General features: G+C 54.1%; 1 protein-coding gene across 6 annotated transcripts in view; it reads left to right on the top strand.

Moving 5' to 3' along the window:
- Positions 1 to 17,194, top strand: part of ERI3 (ERI1 exoribonuclease family member 3) — a 180,393-nt gene that overhangs the window by 134,356 nt on the left and 28,843 nt on the right. For all 6 annotated transcript variants that reach the window (XM_072649184.1, XM_072649187.1, XM_072649189.1 and 3 more), the window contains one exon: positions 8,253 to 8,352. In XM_072649184.1, coding sequence (XP_072505285.1) covers positions 8,253 to 8,352 — 100 coding nt within the window. The remainder of the gene's footprint in view (positions 1 to 8,252; positions 8,353 to 17,194) is intronic.

Raw genomic sequence — 17,194 nt, 5'->3', positions numbered from 1 at the left:
GCCCCATTTGGGGTTTTCTTGGCAGTGACACTAGAGCAATTTGCCATTTCTTCCTCCAGCTCATTTTACAGATGAGGAAACCAAGGCAAATAGGGTGAAGTGACTTGCTCAGAGTCACACAGCTAGGAAGTGTCTGAGTCTGGATTTGAACTCACCTCTGCCTGACTTCAGGCTCTGTGCTAAGTACTGAGGCCACAGATACAGAGATGGAACAATCGCTGCCTTCAAGGAGTTTACATCCAAGAGGAATATGAGCCATGCACGGCATTAATGGGCACCGGAGGATGCTTTGGTTCAAGGAGTCACAGGGGAACCAAAGGCCCCTTTGACAGACCCTTTCTGGGAGAAAAACACTTGAGTGGGTTTGATTACTGTTCCCAGAGCAAGAAGTAGAAATGGGGTATGGGGTCTGGGGAGGACCAGGACAGTACAGGGTGGAAGGGCTTAGAAACTTTGGGGTCGGGTCTGTAGAGGTCCTGTGAGGAAGACATTGATATGTGCATGCTAATGACCTCAAGCCATGTCTAGGCTGAGCATTGGTGCTGGGTGTTATTACTTCTGGGCTGGGCCTTGGTACATCTGGGTAGGACATTATTGCATCTGGGTTGGGCCTTGCTGTGTCTGGGTAGGACATTATTGTGCCTGGGCTGGGCATTATTGTATCTGAGCTAGGCCTTAGTATATCTGGGTAGGGTATTACTGTGTCTGGGCTGGGCATTATTGCATCTTGGCTGGGTGCTTTTGGGTCTGGGCTGGGAGTTATTGCACCTGGGCTGGGCATTATTCATCTTGGCTAAGCCTTGGCAAGTCTGGGCTGAGTGTTACTGCGTCTAGGCTGGGTTTGGTGAGCCTGGGCTGTCTGGGCATTTGTCACATGCCCCCCCCACTGTATATTTGTGTACTATCTGTGAACAAATTATGCGCAGACCAGAAGTGCCTCGAGAGCAGGAACCATCTCCATCTGGTGTTTGTAACCCAGCACCTTGGCTGGCTCCTGGCACAGAGAGGGTGTGAATAAGTGCCTGTTGCTGGATTGAGCTGGCCTGGGATGACCTGTTCTTGATGGAGCCATGCAGGCTTCAGCACAGGGACCTCTGTTCTATAGCCGAGTTCTCCCTCAGCAGCTCCTTCCCAATCTGCTCCTCAGTGTTCTCAGCACTCAGAGTCTAGCTCCCTGGCCTGTTGCCCCTAGACCCGCCACCGATCATGCTGTTTGAATGTTGGGTCTCCTCCAGGTCCGCAGTGCTTTTTTCCAAGATCACTGTCGATAGCTAGTTCTCCTCACAGAGAGGGCCCCTCAGGTGGGTTCACCTGGGCTGGGCAGCTCATTCCTCATCTTTTCTGTTCTAAACGAGTGAGAGTCCATGAATCTATCTCCTCTCTCTCCCCACTATCTTGGGGGGATCAGTATCCTATCCACCCTGAGCTGTGGCCCATGATGGCTCCCCCCTCTCCCATCTGGGGTCCTTCACTGCCCTCCATCAGTCAGCCAGCCCATTCCCTGCAGAGGAAGAGCAACTTGAAGCTCCTTTGCCTGCCCTGGCTTCCATCCCTCCAAGCAGCTTTCCTTGCAAGGTAGAGTCCAAAGCTGAGTGGATTATGGGGGGTCAGGGGTGACAGAGACATAGTCCTTGCAGGTCTGGTCTAAAGGGTCTTCCTGGGGTAGACTAAAGGGAGCAGGGGAAACAGAGACGTGGTCTGAGAGGGTGATGGCTGTTCCAGGTAGGGAGAAAGGGCACAGTTGGCATCCTGGGTTAAGGTTATGGCCTCAACTTTGCCCTCCTCCCTGGGGTCCTGGACCATTCACTGGCCCCTTGATAGGGGAGGCTCAGCAGCCTCCTGCTATCCTGTGACGCTGACCCTGTAACCCAGGGCCACCACTCAGCAGTCAGTCCTAGGGGCAGGGCCCCCCCTTGGGCTTTCTGCCTTGGGGTTCCATCACCTAGGCCATGTGTGAGGACATTCGGCCTCTTCTCTGGCCTCCTGGGTGCCCTGTTGGAGAAGCTGGCAGGTTCATCTTTGTCTTGGGTAAGGGCTGAGCCAGCAGGCTGTCCTGAGAGCCCAGGGGGCCCAGTGGGCCTCACACAGGGCTGGCCCCTCAACCTCTTCACCCCCTTGCAGAGAAATTGCCGCTGAGGGCTACTTCATCTCTTAAACCCAATACACTTGGAGCAGCTGCTAAGCCCTGGGTAAGCCGGCTCGGCGCGGGCTTGTGATGGGGCTGACAGTGCATGGAGCTGCCTGATTATACACAATTCCATTTTCGCAGGCCCAGCAATGTAATTTCACAGGGCGATCAGTGTTTGCATGTAATAGCAGACTGGGCTAAGGTGTCAGAATATTAAAGGCGCTAATGGAAGGCTCCCGATACACTGGGGGCCGGCCTGCCCGCGACGTCGCAGATGGCTGGGCACTAAACTAATGGGGCAGCATCCAGGGAGGGAGAGGCTCGGGCCGAGGAGCTCCCGGGAGGGAGTCAGGGCACCTGCTTCCCAGCCTAGGCACGGAAATTAAACTGAGACCTGGGGGGCAGGGAGGTGGAGGGGGGGAGTGAAATCTAGATACAAGGCGGGCAAGTGTTTGTGTAGGGGGAGATGTGCTGCGCCTACCCACCTTGGGCCAGCAGGTGGGAGCAGGGGCCGAAGAGCCCAGGCTGCTGGAACACAGGGAACCCGCAGGAGGAAATTAAGGACCAGGGAGGGGATGTGACCCACCCAGAGTCATCACTGTGGTGGCTAGGATCAGTCAAGGTTGGAATCCAAATCCCCCACCTTTCCATTTGTCTGGTGACCTCAGCCCTGCCTGTTAACCCCAGATGTATGGCAGGGAAGTGGCAGGGTATGGGGAAAAGGTGGTCGGGGCTGAGCTAGGAGGGGGCCTTCACCACTCTGAACCAAGCCACCCCAAGTGTGCCCTCACCTTGACCACTAGCCTTGGCCGGGACAAAGCCAGAGATCATCAATTTATAGGACTTCAAAATAGAAGGGACTCTGAAAGCCACTGGGCCCAGCCTTAGGGTGGTCAATGTCTACCGTAGACGGTCATCTTGCTTGTGCTCCCACTCCAGTTTGGGGCTTGCTGTCATGGTGACCCCCAGCCTCAACCTGTTTCCTGTTGGTCTAGGCCCCGACCCCTAGGTTGGGTGGGCCATGGCCTGCCCATGCTGTGCTTGTAACTTGGTGACAGCCCTGGAACTTCAGCTTCTGCTTGATGCAGGGAGGGAGATAAGCAGGCCCTCACTTGGGGTGGGGGATCAGGCCACCTGGCCATGTTGTTCTGTGCCCATGTGGTATCTGAGGGCTGGACCCTTCCACCCTGACCTTTAAAGCCCTGCACAATTAGAGCCAAACCTGCCAGCCTGAACTCACCTCCCTCCCCACCTCCCGCCCCCCCCCCCCCCCCCCATAGCAGCCCTGTGCTTTCCCTCTCACTAACCCTTCAGGGCCTAACTCCATCATCCCCCACCCCAGGCACAGACAGCTGTGTGCTCTTGGGCTCCAGGCTCTGCTTCTTGGACCAGTTTTTTTCTGTCTCTGTGCCTCAGCACATAGTGCATGGCTAGGTAGGCATGCAGTAGGCAATCAATAAGTGCTTCTGATTAATAGTGCCCTCCCCACCTACTACCCTGTATTCATCTGGTACGTATTCCGTGCAGGTCCATGTCTGTGTAGGTGGTCTCCCCTATTCGCATGTTAGCTCCCAGAGAGGACGTGTTGGCTGTCTTTGTCAGAATCTGCCCCAGTGATCAGCACAGGGCCAGGCACACAGTAAGACACACTTAATCAATACTTGGCAGTTCATGGAAGCATCCCTTCTGTTTGTGGACTATTCTAATTGGGAATGGAGAGTGGAGACAGCAGCCTCTCTGGCCAGGCACAGGGCAGGGGGCAGGGGGTCAACTGGCTTAGTATTTGATGAGAGGACCTTAGAATTAGAGGCCCACCTTCTCATCTGACACATGAGGAAACTGAGGCCCAGGGAGGGGAGTGAGGGGCAGAGCGTGCATCAGAAGCCAAGTCTGGGAGTCCCAATTTGATGCTCTTTCCATGTTGCACCCCCTGCCACCTGTGATGCAGAGCAGCTCAGATTAATCATTGTTCATGTCGTTTTGAACCCTTCTAGGAAGCAGAGGCCTGGACGAAAGGGGTGTTTGGAAAAAATCAGACTTGTCCTGTTAGGCACTTAGCAGACGGCCAGGAACACAAGGGCCATGCTGCTTCCAGCCCATGGGCCGGGTCACGGACACTTTGGGTGACCGTGCCTTATCTGGGAATGTAAAACTGCCCAGCATGACAGCCATGGGCTGCTGCCGAGATGTGCACATTCATCTCCACCCCGGCTCTGACAAGCTAGACTGCCCTTCTTGAAAGGCATCAGTCAGACGAGAGAGCTGACTGGGGGCCGCCTTGCCCTGCCTCCCTCTTGTCTTCCTCTCTCTCCCTCCCTTCCTCTCCCCTTCCTCTCTCTCTCTCTCTCTCTCTCTCTCTCTCTCTCTCTTTCTCTCTCTCTCCCTCTCCCTCTCTCTCTCTCCCTCTCCCTCTCTCTCTCTCTCCCTCCCTCCTCATCTGTCATTCTCCTTTCCTCTTTCTTCTTTTTCTCCTCTCTTTTCTTTCTCCTCCCTTTCTCCCTCTCTCCTTCAGCTGAGCCCCCTGGTGTGGGGGATCTTTGGCGATAATCCGGTGACAATAATGGGAATAAAGGGGACTCCTCCTCTGCTGCTGTCCGTGTCTGCAGCAGCCCCCCCAAATGCCTGGGATAAGGGTCCCTCTGTCAGCCGATAACATTGAGGCCCCAGAGAGGCGGGAGAGAGCGCAGCCGGGCTGGGTGCGTCGTGGCTAAGCTGGGAAGCGGCTCGGCACCTGCTAATACGCGTGTTTAATATTTGATGTGTTGGGATAAAGCAGGATCACCTTCGAATTGAATTGAGTGTCAGACGAGAATCTATTACTGAAATTCGGGTGTGATTTGACAGCAAAGCAGACGATGTTATTCTTCACTAGTTACTGCAATCTTCTCGCCGACATCACTTAAATATTTTTTTCTTTGCTTGAGTAAACACACATTATCCTTCTTTTTTCCGCCCTTCCTTCCTTTTTTTCCTTTTTAGAGGAAAAAAAAATACCCAGCTTGCCTTCTCAGGGCTGATAGAGTAGATGGTTATTTCTTTATTTGTCCTATTAAATGGAATTTCTGATCGTTTAATCCTGCCTTTGTAAGTGATTTTAAAGTACTTGAAAGCTGGGCAGGGCCCCCACTTCTCCCTCCACTGCTCAGCTCTGAGCGGGGCCAGCCAGAGACGTGACCACCCTGAGTTCAGGAGGCCGACCCCCGAGCCCTGCAGGCCTGCCCATGCCGGGGGCCTACTGCCTGAGCCAAGGCTTCAGAAATGGGGTTCTTAGGTGTCTTCCTTGGTGGGGAGTGGGGGTGAGGGATGGGGGCCAAGCAAGGCTACCACCAGGAAGCTCTCCCTGGTAGACCACTCCTTTCCCACCCACCCATTGTAAGGATTCCTAAGGCCTGATTAGAGGCAACATGAAAGAATTTGGCATTGGAGACAAATGAATGCAGGCCAGGGTGCTGCCCAGTCCCCCTGCCCCCCAAGCAAGATGACCCCCCTCTTGCCTCAGGATATGCCCAGAACCCACCACATTAGCCTGGCCCGACCCATCCCTTTGCTAAGCAAGTCCAGTTAGCCCGTGCCACCAGAGACTGCTGCAGACCACATGAAGTCATGCCAGCCTTGGCCCCCCACCCATCTCCCTCCAAGCTCTGCCAGCCCCCCAGACCCTGGGGCTCTTTGGGCCTCTGCCATGATAGAGAGAGCTCTAAGGCCTGGGGTCAGGGAGACTGGGTCCCCCTCAGACTCTTAGAAAGCAGGCCATGGAAATCTGTAGGAACAATTACTCTTTTATCATCACTGCTCCTAGTGGGGTGACCTTGGCAGGAGCCTGGGCCTCTCCAGCCTCAGTTTCTTCCTCTACAAGGGTCCCTTGAGCACCCTCTCCCTTAGTGTCCCAGAGGCTTCAGGCGCCCTGCTCTAGCTAGATAACAGGCTGCCCTCCTCTTGAAGCCTTGGGGCCAGGACTCTTCCCCACCTCTGGCCGTGATCATCTGCTTTGGTCCCCATTGACCTGTGCCAGCCTCTCCACCTGCCCAGGCTTGCTGCTTTGCTGCCCTGCTGGGCTGGAAACACGACTCCCAGCCATCTTGGAAGTGGGCACAAGCCCTGCTTACTGGATGGGAGAAGCTAGATCTGACCCAGGCTCCCCAATTGAGGCCACTGCTGCCATCCCCCTGCCACGGGTTGCCTGCTGTGTGCTTGCAGCCCAGGGCTCACTGTGACCCTCGTAGCCCCAGAGAAGCCCCTCTAACCTCCCCTCCTCCCCCTCAGTGCTGAGTTAACAGTCAGGAGCCGAACTTTGCTGTTTAAAGATTAAAGGCTCCCTTTAAATATTAAACACCACAGCATCTCTCTTGATGTGGTGGGGGGGTCGGGGGTAATCTAGTCAGCAACTTAAAGCTGAGCAGGGTTAGTGCCCCCTGCAGACCCTGGTGGAGAGTGGGGGGGAGGTGTGACCCTCCCCTCTCCTGCCCCCAGAGCCCCCAAGAGGGTCGAGGAGGTGTAGGGAGAAGGGAGAGAGGAGCTGGGGGACTGGGGGGAGCAGATCGATGCCCCTGGCACTTCCTTCCCCAACCCCAGGAAAAACAATTAACAGCAGATCGATGGGCACTGGGCTTTGAATATGCATAAGTGTGCACTTGACCTTCATCAGGGAGCAGAGACAACCCCCCTACACACACACACACACACACGCACATGCACACACTCACACGCACACACACGGGGGCTGCTTAGGGAGTTTTCTCAGGTAGTCCAAAGACCTGACTGATGATGACCTTGATTCCTGGCAGGTAGAACAGTGCACATGGGGGCTCTGGGATCAACCAGAAGGAGAGACTTAGAGGCAACTGTGGTGCAGTGGTTAGTGCACTGGGCCTGTGACCAGGAAGACCCGAGTTCAAATCCAGTCTCAGACACTTCCTAGCTATGTGACCCTGGGCAAGTCACTTAACCTCTATCTGCCTCAGTTTCCTCATAGCGCCTGTCTTGTAGGGCCATTGTGAAGATCAAATGAGATAATATTGTAAAAAGCACCTTAGCCCAATGACACATGGTAGGCGCCATATAAATGCTTATTCCCTCCCTCAACACAAAATGAGATAGAGGCATTGCCCATCTGGGGAGACCCAGCCAGGCCAGGAACCTCCCCAGCCTGTCATTCAAGGCCCTCCAGGCTATCCATACCCTTACCTTCTGCTTTTGCCTTAGAGCTCCCCTCTCCTCCCCTCATTTCTGACTTGCTCTTGCACAGAGCTTTTCCTGTCTCTACACCTTTGTCCGTGCTGTTCCCCCTGCCTGTGATGCCATTCCTTCCCTTTAAGGCCCAGCTCTCCATCACCTGCCACAAGTGCAGAGCCCCCAGGCCTACCTTCTGCTTCAGCCATCCTTTCATACTGTGAGCTCCCCTATGAAGAGCTTACAGCCTTATCACAGATGATATGCCAGCTGGGCGGGCATTTATCAGGTGCCTCCTGTTTGCCAGGAGGGGAGGGCTTTCTGTCCTAAGTCTTGTGAACACAGATGCTGACCCCCAGGGCTGGGAGGAATTGGTGGAAGGAATTCTAGGCCTGTAGACCCACTAGAAGCAGCCCACCATTCCCCAAGACCCCAGCAGTTTCTTTGGAATTTTCTGGGGTCCCCCTTGGGAGAAGCCAGTAAACGGGCAGTTGTGCTCGCCTTCCAGCTGCAGGTCTCGCTCCTGTCATGGGGCTTGCCCTAGGTGCTGGGGGTGGGAGTGAGGACTGGGGAGGGAGGGGCCAGGAAGCATCAGACCCACTCAGCTTGTGAGAAGAAGAAAAGAGGAGGGGGGGAAAGGGCTGTGTACACAGCAGGAGGGCTGGGAATTAGGCATTGACTTAATTAGGAGTTGTAATTGCTAATCACCTCCCTCCAGGACCCACCTCATGTGCTATTAATTACCATTAATTATGTGGGCCCAAGCTTGGCTCACAGACTGGCAGGACTCTCCAGCCCCAGGCCCAACTTCTCCCTGATCCACTCTGGGCCACCCTTCCCTACTGACTGGGCCCTGGCTGAGGAGTGGGGCCCCTCAGGAGAGGGAAGAGGGGTGATGTGGGTGTGGGAAACTGCAGTCTGTGCCTTCACTGACCAGTCTCTTCCTCTCTTCTAGGCTTACAGCTTTGCCATGGGCAGCTGGCCCAAGAATGGACTACTAGACATGAACAAAGGCCTCAACCTTCAGCACATAGGACGGCCTCACAGCGGCATCGGTCAGTGTCTACCTCACCCCAGCCCAGCTTCTCTCACCCACTCCTGTCCTTCACTGCCCCCCCTTCCCCCTCCTCCCACCTTTTCTGACCCGCCCTCCAGCCCTGCCTCTCTTGTTGCAGATCTTTGGGGTGACTGGGGGGATGGGGATCTGGGGAGCTCTGAACCTCCCTGGGCCACCAGCCTCTTCTGGCGGAGGCTTGGGAGGTTGGGGCTCAGGGTCAATGGGTGACAATGTTATAGGGAGCCCCCCACCCCTGGCTGCCTGCCGCCTCATGTCCCTGCTCAGGGGAGGGGGACTGGGGGAAACCTCCTTGGAGAAAGTGCCGCCAGCTCTGCTCCTGAAGGGAGCTGTTTAATATTGTTTCAAGGCTCTGGCCACTAAACTCTGGGATCGATACGAGTTAAGGAGATGAATTATTTAAACCTCACCAGCTTTTAATTAGTAAGGTCCTTCTGAGCGATGACTCTGGCTGCATTATTGACGGCGGTGGCGGCATGAGAACGTGGTCCTCAGATGTAGAGGGTGTGGGGGGCGAGAGGACCCCACTGCATGCTCCCTGAAATTCAGGGCCTCCTGTTCTTGACCGCACGCAGGCAGGTACACTCATACGCACATATGGGCTATGCCCTGGGTCCTCTCTGCTCTCCGGCGGGGGCAGGAGCAGAGTCTTTGTCCTGCGTGAGCATGAGATAAGGCTCCCTGCCTCCCGGCTCCCATAGAAGTGGCCAGACCCCATCAGGTACAGAGGTCCAAGGTCAGTAGCATCAGCAGAGGATGCGGCCAGTCATGAGCTTTGACTATCCCAAAAGGCTTTGTGATTCGATATGGACCTTGTTGTGCGGGTGGGAAGGAAGGAAGGAAGGAAGAAAAGGAGGGAGGGAGAGAGGGAGGGACGAAGGGAGGGAGGGAAAAAGGGAGGGAGGGAAAAAAGAAGGAAAGCAAGAAGGGTCCTTTTGTGCTGTCACTTTCACATTTGAGGACACTGAGGCTGGCATGGGCTGAGCTATTTGCCCAGAGCCTTTCAGCGCCTGAGTTTGAGCTTTGCAGTCTCCTCTGCGCCACCTAGCTGCCTCAATAAAATATTGCTTAAGCCCTTGCAATATGCCACGCTCTGTGCTCGGTACCTGGGGGTGCAAATATAAGTAAGTAAGACAGCCCTGCCCTCAGGGAGCTCATGAAAGGGGAGCAGACCAGGCCAGGGCGGGGTGTGGGGGGCAGGCTGGATGTGGGCAGCTCACAGGGAAGCTCGCCCATGAGAGCCAGGAAACCCAGGGCAGAGATGACCAGAGTGGAGGCAGCATGGGGTAAAGATGGAGTTTATCCCCATTTTGTAGATGAGCAAACTGAGGCTGAAAGAGGTAAAAGGTTCTACAGCTGGTAAGTGAAGCAGCATTGGAACCCAGGGTCTTTCTGACTCCAGGTCACTGTACCCACCAAGGGACTGGTATCAAGAGGGATTCTGCCCCTTTACCCAGCACCTGCCTATGTTTTTCACCAGACAAGGACATGGCCCATCCCAGCAGTCGGGATATGTGTGTGCCCTAATTAGGACTCCCACATCCCTTTCCCCAAGGCAAAGAGTATAAGAGACAGGGGAAGAATTTTCTGTTAGGTTTGTGGTCCATTATGTTGTTCTCCAACTCTCTGTAACCCCATTTGGGGTTTTCTTGCCAGAGATACTGGCGTGGTTTGCCATTTCCTTCTCCAGCTCATTTGACAGATGAGAAAACTGAGACAGATGAGAAAACTGAGGCAAACAGGGTGAAGTGTCTTGCCCAGGGTTACACAGCTAGTAAGTGTCTGAGGTTGGATTTGAACCCAAGAAGATGAGTCTTCCTGACTGCAGACCCAGCACTCTATCCACTATGTCACCTAGCAAGTCCACCATGACTCCTGGCATTAGTTTCTGCCATTCTGACCATTAAAAGTTAATAAGGACCAGGACTGAGCTTCCCCAAGGGGCAGGTCATGGTTTTGTGTTCCAGTCTCACTCTCCCCACGTCATGGTGCTCGGACTGCCCTGTAGAGCACCCTGACCTAGGTCTATCAGTAAGCATCAGAGGCAGGGGCTGAACTCAAGTCCCCTCAGCCCCAATTCCCCTGAAGTGTCCCCCAGCAGCTCTCCTCTAGGAGGCAGAGGGGAGAGAGAGACACCCCAAACATGAGGGACCCCCCCAGCACAGAGGCTTATGGGACACAGAGTGTTGTGTTTAGGGACCACCAGCTAAGCCAGCTTGGGCACAAGCAGTGGTGAAGACCCAGGCACTGGGCACACCCACAGGCCCTGCCTTCCTCATACATGGGGATGTTCCATCAAATGCCCTCACCCGTTTCTCAGTCTACCTAATTCCCACAAGTTACTCCTCCACTCCACCCCAACTCCACCCAGAATAGTCTGCAATCTCCCCCAAAACTGCAAAATGCCTTAATCGTATCATCATGTCTATTATTCAGTCTCTATGTTTCACACTTCCTGTCTGCCTCGGTTTCCTCAACTGTAAAATGGCACCTACCTCACAGATTGGTTTGAGGATCAAATGAGACAATCAGCGTAAAGCTCTGGAGCATGGCCCTTGTTCATTGTGAGCTTTCTCTTTTCCCCTCTTCCACACCTCTGCTCCCACTGTCTTCCTTGCCAAAGGCCCACATTGCCCCTGCCCTAGTCCACCCCACAAGCTCGCTCTCTCTCCTTCCCTTGGTCACCATCAGTCTTGTTATCTCCTGGCTCTTCCTCTGCTGCCTCCAGACATGAGGAGAGGGGCCAGATCCAGCAGAGGCAGGGATGACTGATACCCTGAGAAGTCTAACACAGTACCTGGCACATAGTAAACATGTAAATGTCTTTGTAATCCAATATTTCAGTTTGAATCCTCCCTTTTACAGCCGGATCCTCCCAAGATTCATCTTCACCCATGGCTTCTGCCTTCTCTCCTCTTTCTTACACGTTCCTGAAATCTGGCTTTCCTTCAAATGAAACGCCTCTCCAGGGTCCTCCGTGTTACAGCTGCTCAATCTGATGGCATTTTTTCAGGCCTCTACTCCACCCTTCTAGCTGACTCCTGACCACATCACTCTCCTGTCCAGAAGCCTTCAGTGGCCCCCATCGCCCCAGGCCAGGTCCTGGGAGCCCTAGCCAGCCTTTCTAAATGTATTCTAGAGGATCGCCCTCCACCCCCCATATCCCAACCCTTAGATTCTGTGTTCTCTCCACTTCTGGAATGCCCTCCCTCCTCACCTCCATCTCCCAGGGTCCTTGGCTTCTTACAAGGCTCAGCTCAGGTGTGTTCCTCCTATCCATTCCCCCCCACTCCCATCATGCTTGGGCCTCCCAGATGTGCCTGGTTATTAGCAGATTCTCCCCTTCCCCAAAACCATCTTTTATTCCTTTAGGAGCATAGACTTTGAGCTGGGGGAGTTGGGGAGGGGGCGGGAGAATCATCATATCCTCGCCTCTCATTTTTACAAATGAGGAAATGAAGACCCAGAGATTTAAAGGGACATGCCCAAGGTCAAAGCCAGAATTTGAACCCAGGCCCTCTGGCTCCCAACTCAAGAGTTTTCCACATTGTGCTTCTGTATGGGTTTCTCTCCCTCAATGAGTGTCAGCTCCCTGAGGCAAGGTCTGTGGGTGTGCCCAGTGCCTGGGCCTTTACCACTGCTTGTGCCCAAGCTGGCTCGACTGGTGGTCCCTGACCACTCTGTGTCTCCCATGAGCCTCTGAGCTGGGTGCCTCCCTCCTCCCTCTTTCTCTTAGAGGAAAACAGCTGGGGTGAGAGGACACTTCACTGGAATTGGGGTTGGTGGGGCTTGAGTTCAAGGCCTGTCTCTGACACTTCCTGGACTGTGTACCACTGAACAAGTCTCAGTTTCCTTGCCTGCAAAGTGGGGATAGTGGGACCTACGCCCAGGGCTGCTGTAGGCATGATGGCATATGCAGCAGAAAGTCCCTGTGGATGAATGGAAACCCATTCAGATGCCATGCTATGCCATGAGGCCTGAGGGGGAGAGCTTAGGAGGGGCATCTATCATGTCCTCCCTCATACCATGCAGAGATGACTTTCCCAGGGTCACACAGCTAGTAAGTGTCTAAGGCTGGATTTGAATTCAGGGCTTTCTGACTCGTGCATTGTGCAATGAGGAACAAGGAGCATTCTGACTCTCCCACCGTGACCAGTGAGTTGGGGGGCACAAGAGAAGATGAAACCAAGAGGCCAGACAGGATGATCTGATCTTATGAAAGATGAATGGAGCAAAAGAGGAAGGGGTTGAAGGAATGAAAGAGACTGGTCATTAGAAAGAGAGAGGTCAGAGGGCACAAGAGAAGGGTTGGCAAATCTGGGGTGTGGCAGGAAGGAAATGGGGAAGCAGGCAGAAGGGGGTCTTCTGTGAGGGAGTAGGGTCATTCTGCAGCCAGAGTCTCCCTACCACAGGGATGGTGAGAAGAGGAGGAGGTAGGCCTGGGCAGAGGATCTGTGGCAGGGGATGCCCGGAGGAAGGTGAGCAATAAGGTGTGGCCCTTGTGGCAGGCAGGTCTCCAGAAGTCTGGCTGGGCTCTGGTGGTGTTGGCCAGAGCATTTCTGAGGCCTGGGGTTCAGTCCCTGGTGACCAAGCCACGTGAAGAGACACTGCAGGTGATTGGTGTGGAGAAGAGGCAGGTCAGGGGCCACCCAGAGGGTCATTTGGAAGGGGGATGAGGCTTGTCCTCTGTGGCGCAGGGGCAGAGGTGGCAGAGGCCCATTTCGAGTGGATAAAAGAAGGAGCTCCTGACCGTCACAGCTGACCAGAACAAATGGGCTGCTTCCAGAGGCAGTGACATCCTCACCCCAGAGGTCCAGAATAGCAGCTGGGCAGCCAGTTACTGGCTCACTGCCTTGTGGAGGGGCTCCTCGGGCAGGTACCATGCAGACCTTCTGATGCTACCATTCCTCCCTGGCTTCTTCAGTCTGTCTAGCTGATGCCCATCCCTGCCTCCTTCCCTCCTCATCTCCACCAGTTTGGGGCAGCATAGGGTGCCACGTGGGTAGTCAGGCATAACACATAGGCTGCACCTCTTCTCCTAGAATCTCCAGCAGGAGAAGGGTCCCCGGCAGGGTGTTCCCCTGCCTTCCCTCTGTGGCACCGGAGGCATAGCTTCCCTGGCCTGCCCTGTGCCCATCGCTTCCCTTTCCTCCCCCCTCCTCTATGATGCCACTAATGGCTGCCTCATTAGGCTCAGCCACTAGCCCTGCTTTTCAGTTAAAAGGCCCTTGGTCCCTCCACCTGGGTCTAGGAACCTGGGCCCACAATGCCTATTAATGGGGTCCTCCAAATAGACTGCCTAAGATCTGGCTCTGCCCGCATCTCCTTGTCCCCCAAGGTCCACGAGGGACACCTCACCCATTGAGAGGGTCAGTGGCCGCTCCCACCCCATCTCTGGAGGAAAGGGTGCTGGAGGTGGGAGGGGGCTAGCTTGGGGCACTAATTAGACTGGGGAGAGGAGGAGATGGCAAGGCATGAGTTTGGAGCAGCGAGGTTAATGGCGTGCTCACAGAGTTGGCTGTTTTAATGAGCTCCAACTCTCCATGCGCTGAGTTCACTGTGCGTGTTAAAAGGGTCTCACTGTGGGAGTTTGATGGGGACTGTCTCCCAGTCCCTGGGTCAGGGGTCATCGCCCATCACTGTCCACTCAGGCATATGTACTTGGTGACACAATCATAATGAACTACTCAAGGAGCTGCCTTGCCAGGGAGGGGTGCTGTGGACCCTTGGCACCCAGCTAAGCTGCCCTGGCATATAGCTCTGCCACCAGAGCTCTCCCCTGGGCTGGTCTTGTCCAGCAGGGGTAAGGCCTGATGTGCCAGGAGTGAGATGCCTCTTCTGGCTGGGGTGTAGGGAGCCAGGCTGGGAGGGATGTAGAATGGGATGAGCTTGTGGAGGACCTTGAATGCCAGGTCGAGGCAAGGGGCCCCTGACTCAACCAGACCTGTCTGTGCATTAGGTAAATGATAAAGGCAGGGACAGTAGGAGGGACAAAGACTGGTTCCAGGAAAAGTAATGAGTGCCTACTGTGTGCCAGGTTTGGTGCTGGGACTGAGGATACAAAGAAAGGAGCTCCCAGTGTGGTGGGAGAGCCAGCGAGCAAACAGCTGAGGACAAACAGGCTCTAAACAGGGTTGATAGAGGGAAGGTGAGTGCACACAAAGGGATCGGAAAAGGCTTCCCATGGAGGGCAGGAAGCTGAGATGAGGAGGGAGAGAGGCCCAGGCCAAAGAGAATGCTCATGGCTAGGAAATGGAGCAGGGGAGGCAGAGGTCCATGCCACTGGATTTCAGAGGAGGTGAGCTGGAGGCATGGTGGGAGAGACTCCCACACCTGGAGAATAAGACCAGAGAGAGGCCGCAGAAGGAATGAAGAGGCGGTGGCCTCAGGCACTCCTCTGAGGGCCAGTCTTTGTCCTTAGAGAGGACACGGCCTGAGAGTCTTTGGGAGCCCAGCTGGTAAAGAAGGTGGTCCGTCCAATTCTAGGTCAGAAACCAGAGGATGGCCTCCTGTCCAGAGGGGTCCCTCAGCTCCACCCTCCCTGATCCTTCCAAGTGCTGCTGCTTCCATGAAGCCAAGTCTGAGCCATTCCTTCAGGTGGTGGAACAAATGCTGGGTTTGGCTTCAGAGAAGGTGAGGTCAGTCTCTGTATGACCTTGGGCAGACTGCACAGGCGACCTCTCTGGTTGAGAGGGTACTGACCTCAATGACCAATAATGTGGCTTCCTACCTGCTCTGATCCTGTGACCCCAGGATCCTGTCTAACTTCCAGCAATGCTTTGGAATGCTTTCAGCTGAATTCTTTGTCCCCAGCCCACTCCCTTGTACTACCTCCAAGTTTGCCCATCGCTTGGGCTCCCCAGGACGTTGTAGAAACTCTTCTGACTTTCTGGGCATCATCTATGGTGGGACACTAGAAGGGTCCAGTAAAAACTGGGTAGTTAAAAAAACTGAATCACGAGAGAACCATTAGATTGGCCATTACAAGGCTGTTGTGAAAGGTGTGGGGATCCCCAACAGCCATGAGGCACGTCCACCTAGCTGGGCTTCCTCTTGAATGCCATAGACGTACTGGTCATTCCCTGGATGTCTCTCATGCTCTTCTGGTGGGCTCCACGATTAGGAATTGTTAATGGTGGAAAGGCAGGAACCAAAAAACTTGGCCACAAGCTTGGAAGGAGGCCTCAACTGGAATGGCTGAGGACTCCTATCTTCTGGCAGTCACCCCTACAATTGTCTCTAAACAGAAATCATTCCCTGTTGAATTGCTCATTCTCTGCTACAGGTATGCCTTAAATTCCCACCATCCTTAAAAAAAAATCCGCTAATTCCCTCAAGCTAATGACCTAAGTTGTCCACACTGGTTGCCTCCACTTCCTCCCCTCTTACTTCTTGTCCTGTTGAAGTCTGGCTCCCAGCCTGATTGGGCAGTGGAAACCAGACTCTCCGAGGTTGCTGGCTCACTCCAAGTTCAATGCACCATCCACTGTAACCCCAGCTCCCGTGACCTAGCAACCCTGCAGATTTCTACCTCTCTCTGGGGTTTTTGTGCCTCTGCTCTTGGTCCCCCCATCTGGTGCCCCCTTACCCCCTTTGCTGGCTCATCAGCTATGTTCTAGCCCCTGAATGGAGGTGTCCCCCCCAGGCATCTTTTCTGGACTCCCTTTATGTTCCAAAGCCTTCTCCTCGCAGGGGATTCCCAGACCTCTAAACCCAACCCAAGATTCTCTCAGAACCGTACAGCTCTTGTTCAAGATGGTAGGCATCTTGAACTGGATGTCCCACAGGCCTCTCAAGCTCAGCCTGCCCACACAGAACTTATCCTCTTTCCCGTGCTCACTTATTTCCATGGAGAGGTCAGCCATCCTCCTGTTCACCCATGTTCAAAGCTTCCAAGTCATCCTTGACTCCTCCCTCTTCCTGTGTTTCCACTCAGTCATCCTTTTGTCCTGGTCTCCGCCTCTCTCTGATTGACCCCTTCTCCACACTTGGCCCCCACCTATTCCCTCTCACCTGGATTGTTGCCAAAGACTCCACATTGGGCTCCCTGCCTCCAGCCTCCTCTCTCTCCAGCCTGATTTTCCCAAAGTGAAAGTCTGACCATGCCACTGTGCCACTGTGCCACCACACCCTTGAGAAACTCCAGGGACTGTCACCTCCCAAAGTCCCTTACAATATGATCATGACCTACCTTTCCAGGCTTACTATACCTTATAAAATATAACATTATAATGTGATGATCACATTATAAATAATTGTATCTTCACTGGCATCTTGATAATGTAATCGAGAGAGCACAGGATCTGGAGTCAGGAAGGTTTGAGTTCAGATCTGGCCTCATTAGCTGTGTGACCAGTCTCCCTCAGCCTTGGTCCCCCTGCTAGAGCTGTTGTAGGTTCTAGTAAGATCAGACTTGTAAAGCATTGGGCAAACCTTCTGAATGCTCGCAATGCCAGCTTTTATCAGTGTCCTTGCACTCTATGTTGAAGCCTTTCTGGCTGTTCCTTCCCCAGAAGGCCACCTCTGGCTCTGGACAAATGATCTGGTATTTATGGTGTATGTAATGTGTATGTATATGTGTGTGTGTGTGTGTGTGTGTGTGTGTGTGAGCACTTGCCAGTCCATGGATATGGGTGTACTTTACTTGAAGGGATAATATATGGTGGACAATGATAGATAATAATATGGTGCCTTCTGTGGGCCAGGCGCTGTGCCAAACACTTTACCAATATTATCTCACTTTATTCTCAACCACCTTTTGTCATCATCCTTTCACAGGTGAGGACACTGAGCAGACAGGTTAAGGGACTTGCCCAGGGTCA

This window comes from Notamacropus eugenii, chromosome 2, assembly GCF_028372415.1.
Source record: "Notamacropus eugenii isolate mMacEug1 chromosome 2, mMacEug1.pri_v2, whole genome shotgun sequence".
NCBI classification, from domain to species: Eukaryota; Metazoa; Chordata; class Mammalia; order Diprotodontia; family Macropodidae; genus Notamacropus; species Notamacropus eugenii.
This window is presented reverse-complemented; position numbering and strand designations above follow the sequence as displayed.